At 40.2% G+C, this 7,676-nt stretch overlaps 1 protein-coding gene across 1 annotated transcript in view; it reads left to right on the plus strand.

Moving 5' to 3' along the window:
- dhx15 (DEAH (Asp-Glu-Ala-His) box helicase 15) overlaps nt 1–1,081 on the plus strand; it is a 31,627-nt gene extending 30,546 nt beyond the window's left edge. Inside the window, 1 exon segment of the mRNA XM_079668933.1 lies at nt 544–1,081. Within this exon segment, the coding sequence (XP_079525059.1) occupies nt 544–661 (118 nt within the window). The 3' untranslated portion in view covers nt 662–1,081.
- The last annotated feature ends 6,595 nt before the right edge of the window (nt 1,082–7,676 follow it).

Here is a 7,676-nt window from a genome sequence, read left to right on the forward strand (position 1 = left end):
GGAGGTGGTTGGAATATTTGTTTTGGAGGAATTACACCATTTAACTTTTTTTAATTTTTTTATTAAATTATAGAAGATATAATAAGATATGTATAAATATTATATATGCTTTATATTTTGTATTACTTTTTACTTATCTAAATTTGTCCATACATTTACTTAGTTTGAAATACAAATGCGTTCTTGTAAATACAGTATAATGAATAAAAAGACAAACAATCATGACTTATGGTATGCTTTAAATCAGTGTATTTGTTTTTACCTTAGGGAAAAGAAAACATTTTAATTACATTTTTGTAGTTTGTCCAATAGATATTTTTGTATTTACTTCACTGGATAGCTTGTATGCAGCACTCCCTGTGTGAAATTAGCGTTCACTCTGTATTAATATAAATATTACTACCTGCGTTCTACATCCCCCTGCGTAACTATGCACAATGAAGTATTTAATATGTTGGCGCATTGAATATGTAGGAACAGCTTTCTCCCACGAGTTAGCACGGTACATTTCTGTGACTGATGTTTCCTTGCTTTCTGTCCCAGGCTGGTGAAAATCGCCCCGCAGTACTATGAGATGAGTAACTTCCCCCAGTGTGAAGCTAAGAGACAGTTGGAGCGTCTCATTGCCAAAGCCTCATCCAAGGAGTACACTCAGTACTGAGGAGCTGCATGAGCTGCCCAGCATCCTCAGCATCTGGACATCAAACATGAACTTTTCTTTCATCAACAACTGATTCTCTATTTTTGGTCTCACTTATTCGTGTTCATGATGATTGATGAACTATGTGCTTTGAAGGCCACCTTGTGTCAGTATTTCTGCAGGTTTGGCACTACCAGAAATGGACTGTATGTAATCAGGATTTTAGTCATCAACCATTTCGGTTTAAAGCATGTACATTCCTCCATACTAAGTCACAGCTTCTAGGCTTGCTGGGAAGCTTTTGAAAATATAATTTATACTGTAATTTTTAATGTGGGCATAATGTATTGTTTTTCTTGTCATGGAAATACTAAGAGAGGCACTCTGCTCACATTCTCTGCTGCTGTTCAACTTAATAAAAATTACTTTGTAATAAAACTAGGGATGTCCCGATCACCCTTTTTTGCTCCCGATCCGATCATTTGATTTTGACAATTTGCCGATACCGATTTTTCCCGATCCGATCTTTATGCAATGCATTAAGAGAGAAAAAAAAGAGAAAAAGCATTCAAGTTGTCCCTTAAGGTTATTTTTTTATTTAAATTGGATATTCTATCCAACATGGATATAGCTTCTTTTTTTCACAGCAGCATTGGATCAGTTCAGTTGTGCAGCATTGGATCAAAACAAAATAAAGCTTATCAGTAATCGTTAGCTTACTGCTACAATTAGACACTGCGCCCTGCCCACTCTGTTGCCAGATTTGAGAGAAATAAGCAACCAGGTCTAAGAAAACAAGCCCCAAAGCAGCAACACATACATGATGTTGTGTAATTTGAAACCAAAACTAAGGCCTCAGGATGACTTTAAGACTTGAACATTCATTTTTGTTTTGTAAAATTGAATACAAAATAAAAATAAAAGTATTTATAAAAAAATTAATCCCGATCCTCGATTTTTTTCTTCCGATCTTTTGAGAATCACGTGATCGGCCCCGATCACGTGATCGGATCGGGACATCTCTAAATAAAACCTTTTTCCAGTGTCGGCTTTAAAATAACAGGATCATCTGCATTCACTTAACCATCACACACACACACACACACACACACACACACACTCTGAGCAATCACATTCTGATCTGCCAAATCCAGCTTGTTTCCTGCTCTTCAGGGAAGTTAAATCTTCTTACTGGGATATTGATAGCTTCAGAAACAGTTGGAGTGTGTGGCGGGGGGGGGATGTTAATTACAAATGTTTCTGAAGAAGATCAGTGTGAAATCCCCGCTGTGCTGGAGCCTGTTCTGGCTCTCCAGCTTTGTGTCAGCGCCTCGTGGATGTAAAAGGTAAAGCCTGCAGCACAGAGGAATGGTCGGTGACGGAACCTGAACACGTAGTTTCACTATCGTCAAACCACGGATGAACTTTAAATGTAGTGAGTAGTGACCAACACCAAACTTGTAGGAATCCTTAAAGAAAAGGAAAAAGTGTTAGGCTCTCCTTTTAATTCTGCGGGTGAACAACTGCCGTGTGTGCAGCCGAGCTTGAATGACAAGAAAACTCTGATTAACCGACTCATGAGGGTACTGTGAACGTCTCCACCTCTGCAGCCTGAAGCCTGCTACTACAAGCATGCTGTACCCACATCTCAGAGATGCATTGTGGGTTATGCAGGCATCGGGTTATGACCTTATGACAGGAAAGAAGAGTGCATAGAACAAAACAAAAAAAGTTTCCATCTATTTTGAATGTATTTATTGTCCATCACGTGGCTGAGGATGCTAAATCTTTGGTGTAACATCAATCATTCTTCTTTATAAAATGTAAAATTACCCTAACATTTCCCAGAATCACATCCAGTTATTTAGTTTGTTCAAAAATAACCAAAATGCAGTTAGATATGTTCTTCACAAGCTGTATCACGCAAGTGTTTGACATGTTTAGCTTAAAAAACAATTAATGTCATTATCAAAATATTTGTTTATAACTTAATGGTCTAATTGTTTTAGCTCAACTTGGTGGAATTTGAAGTACCATCAAACAATATTATCCTTTATCCACTAAGTGTTGGCTTTACTTTGTCAGGGTGCTATGACAAAAGCAAATCAAAGACCATATGTTTTTCCACAGTTCTCTTGAACCACTTTTTTTTTTTTTTAAAGCAATTTCTTTTACTGGTTCTTTAATCCAGACTTCTCTTTGTCCAGGTAGTTTGTATGATAACCTGACCTTGCCTTCCTCTGTTCTGCATCTCAACTTTACATCAATTGTAAGGGAATAATATACATAACATTGACCTGAGGATAGTGGCAGAAATGAAGCAGTAAGCACTTTACACAATCTCTGTAGTGTCTGGGAGTAGGCAGCTAGAGATAGTAGACCTGCTAAGGGAGTTTTAAATTAAGCCTGCAGATTGTGTAATATGCCAAGTCAGGATATTAGCATGTGTGCTTTAATATTTTTCGGACTGTTGGGAATCCAAGTTTTTAAGTGGATGGCCTTTGGCTCGGGAATGTACACAGAACCATACAACGGTGCCGTGGAGATAAGTCTGTCTCCAAAGCGAAGCCAATAGAAAACCCATTAGTTTGAGCTGATCTGGAAATGATATGGGATTGATTCTGAGGTAAGAACAGTTTTTCATGCTCAATACTTCCCATTGATTCACACCGCCATAATTACAAATCATAATGTCTCCAACTTGTATTTTCTTAGTGTCTGATACGAGGGTCCTATATGCTTGCATGCATGGAGTTCTACTTTTTTATACTTGACGAGATCTTTTTTAAAACATTCGCCAATGACGATATGTGTTGTGCCATTTTTCTGTTTGGATTACAGAAAAGCTGCTGGCCTGATTTCACAAAAACACGGTGAAAGGGTTCAGCAGGGGCCATTCAATGTTGGAGCAGATCTGAATCGCAGTACATGAACTGATTATTTTTTCGTCAACATTTGTTCTCTTAATCATAAAAAAAAAGTTTTCAACAGAAAATTCATGTGAACACCGCTTTAATCTATCTCTGTAGATATCAAGTTGTTGTTCAGACATTCATAGCAATACATCTTCTTTTTAACGTGCTTCCACTAGAGTTCACAAACACACCAAAGTCAGTGCTGAGGAGTATGTCCTTGGTGGAGGTCTGCACTCTCCGTGCCATTGCAGTTCAACATTGAAATTCAGTTGAAATGAGATTCAGAGTTTCCCCTTTTTGTTTAACAGTTCAAGCGGAAAACTTATCTGAGGTCAAGGGTAGGCTGTACATTTTCTCCCTCAGCGTTTCACAACACCCTGGGCTGGTGTTAGGGCCCATTCTCTGCATCTCCCTGACAGTAACTCAACAAAAGTAGCAAACACAAACAAACAGCAGACAGGTATTGTTCAGCGTGTTTCCAAACAGTGTGAATCACCACCTCGCTGCAGCTCAATCTCCCACCACCCACAGAGTCCGGTATGGTGCCTCATCATCATTTGAGACCGTGGGTAGGGAAGTTTATTGCAGAACACCTCAGCGTTTCAGGAAATCCACCCAGTCCTCCTCCCTATCCCACGCCGGCCCCGCTCCCCCACCAATCGCAGCCCAGACAGGTGTCTTATCTCCATCACACAGCACAAGCACAGCCAATCTTCCAGGAAGATGGCGACTGGAATGTGACAAATCCATCTGTCCTGGTTTGAATTTGTATGCTAATTTGAAGTAATAGCCCCTCTGGTGACAGTGCAAGGGAACAATTCAATCATGCCATCTATGACAGTTGCTTTCCAGCCTTCTCTGTGATATGGGAGTATATGCACGTACCACCGGGTTAGGCTTGATAAATTGGTTATGTAGGGGAGATGTGGCATGTAGACTGCATGTTTAAAATGGGCTGCCAGTTTGAAATGAATCACGCAACTACTGAACGCACCTGTGCAGACATGTGCACCACTACCTGTCAACAGCAGGGAAACAACATTTGATTTGACCTCATTTATTTCCCCCTCAACGCGGACGGATTGGCTGAACTTTCACCCACTCTTCCCTGAACGGCCGTCATGAGATGTGTGTGAATGACAGAAATATCCCCACATAAAATCACACTAACACAATTGTTACATTGTCACACTGAATTATCCCAGGCTGTTGATTTGATTCTGTGTAAAGCTTTCATGTGTCACTGGGCTGAAGAAGAAGAAGAAGGCACAGAGAAGATGCAAGCACAAGCTGAGCTGCGCCATATATTCAGAAAGAAGCAATGATTCCTCATGTGCACTGGCACTCCCCTGCACTGTGCAAATGTATGGCACTCCTTAATCTTTAAATTAATCTACAGCACAGGACAGATTATGGTTGATGGTGACAGATAAGGCTAAAGAACAAACCGCTCTTCATTTCGCTTGCATCACTTATTTTTTTTCCCGCCACATCAGGGCTTGCTTTCTTCCAGAGTTTACCACATGTTCCCCTTAATGGTGCATTTACATTAAAAATATGCAACAATCAGAAATTGTAAAAACCACTCAGAAGCTGCAGCCGTCACAAACTCAAAGCTTTTAAATCCTTTGTTTATCTCCATCCGGAGGCAATTTAATGTATTTTTATTCCACAATTTGCAGTATTGACTTGTCTAACAAGCCTCGTGAGAGTTAACTAGATGAAATATGTAGGCTACGCTGTGTTATGGTCAATCACCATGGGGGACATTCACTGTCATTCTGTCTTTCTATACTCTCACTACGGCAGTGAATTCCTGACAATCTCTCAAGGAAAAAAGGAAAATGCACAGCGCTGTGCCAATTGACCACACTTCAAACGGGTGCAGATCATGCGTGGCAAAACGCGTCTGATCAAACAAGGAGGCCAGCAAAGAAAGCTGATGAACAAAAGGCCCGTCTGACTGCACGGGTCTCACATCACAATAAATAGTGTGCTAAAAGACAGCTCTCCAAATGAGCTCTGCCAGCAGCCCCCCTCGTGCAGTTTGCAGCGAGCTGAAAGATTTTCTGTGCTCAGCATGGCTGCACGAGGATAACAAATGCTGTACTGCAACACTGTACTGTTTCTCGAGGAGGTTTTCTTACAATGCTTCACAATTATTCTAATGGTTGCTCGTCAAACTGCTGTTTTTTGTCCAAAGATGTATGATTATGAATTAATTTAATCAGGCATGCTTTATACTCTGTGTTAATATATTATTTTTGACTAATAAAACAATTAAAACACTATTGTGTGAGAGTTGTTGATTAATGCAGTAGGAGTTCATTTCAGGGTGGTGGATCAGGAAACTTTGCTCAGGTTAGTGTGTGAGATGCAGAGTTAAAGCTGTAAATCTAGATGCAGATCAAATATGCATAATGATGATAAGTCAAATGCAAAGTTTGTGTGCCGTTTTAACTATAAAACACAACAGAAGGCTGCATAATTTAGCATTGACGCTAAAATAGAGACCATCTTGTGTTGGGATCACAGGGCCGTCTCACTAAATCAGGCCAAAGGGTGTAAAGTCTAAAGATCCAAAGCTAATTTGAGCTAATGTTAGTTAGCTTACATTAGCAATGGTTGGCGCAAGCTGTTATGTACCACGAAACGTACACCTGCTCATGCTTGATTACGGTCTGACTAATTGCAGAAAAGCTTGGGAATGCAAAGGGTCTGACAGAGGTGGGTAGGCCCTGGCATGGAGCTCTGCAGTAGGAACCTCCTCTGAATTACTGCCCTTGTGGTCCTGGCTGCAGAGTTTACTGCTTTACTGCATTCACCTGCCGGCTCAGAGGTAAATCAGCCTCCTGAAGGCCTCACAGCTACAATAAACCCAGCAGGGCTCATCTGTTGAAGCTGCATTAAAGCCTTAATATCACAGAAGCAACACCGTGAGGGAAAGAGCAACTGACCAACTGCACATCAGCAACTCTTATTTATAGTCCGGTAAATGTATGCAGCTGGCATACGTTGAAATTATTATTTGACTGACCTTTACCCAGTTAGCTATCATTCATTCATTGCTAACTGCTTTGTATGGCTCTATTACAGTGATTTGGGTATGACCTAATGCTCATTTGCCTCTTGTTATACCACTGGAGCAGTTAAAGTGAGAAGAGAATAAGGTAAAAACCATTATAGGTTTGGGTTCCAGGACTTTTGTGCATACTTCCTGTAGGAATTATAGGTCTTAACCTTTACTATCAGTATTTTATCCTCTTTAAATGCCCTGCACACTCATGCTTGTGTTTTCACTTTTTCAGTCTGATTAGACCTCGGCTATGCTGAAGCAATGCACAGTTATGTTGGGAATTGCATGATGTCACCAGTCTGTGTTTAGGGTTATGTTGGAAGGGGTGTGAGCGCAAAGGTGGTTGTACATTTATTTGTTGTTGTATTGTCACTTACAAACACATATTTTAAAGTTAAGGGGATTCCAAGAACTTTGGTTTGGTGTTTTATTTTTCATTACAATAATGTAATGTGTAATTTTGTGTATTTCTTTTGTTGACCACGCACCTTTCCCTCCAAGTTCGACTGTTATTTCACTCATTTTCGTTTTAAGACTCATTCCTGCAGCACTTTATGAAAACTCAAAGAAAATGTGAAGTTGTTTATTACTCAAACCCACACACCCTAAAGTGACTTAAAAAGTTCCCGTGGTGATAAGAAAGTAGCCTGGTGTTCATTTGTATTATGTACACCTGTTGATGGGAATCTCACAATGCACTGCTGCACTGCACACTAGATGCCATTTTCCGTCCAGCAGCAGGCTGGTGGAAGTGCAACATGGCTGCTAATCATTTAAATGTCCAAAACATCAATGTACGACTATAACAGGAAAAAGTGAACCGTGGAGGGATTTCAGATCAAAAATGGACACTTTAGTTTACATTGGAAGCCATTGAGCTAATTGCAGGTGGAGGAGCATGCGAAGTTAATTAGCTTCATGTGTCAACCAGGTAGCAACAACAACAACACTGTTCCTTTTAACGCCCTGTCATCTACCCATGTGACTTTACCGTGAAGTGAAAGTTATCATGTTGGGGACCCTATATACGGTCCGCGGACCTTAC

This window comes from Notothenia rossii (genome assembly GCF_949606895.1).
Source record: "Notothenia rossii genome assembly, chromosome: 3".
NCBI classification, from domain to species: domain Eukaryota; kingdom Metazoa; phylum Chordata; class Actinopteri; order Perciformes; family Nototheniidae; genus Notothenia; species Notothenia rossii.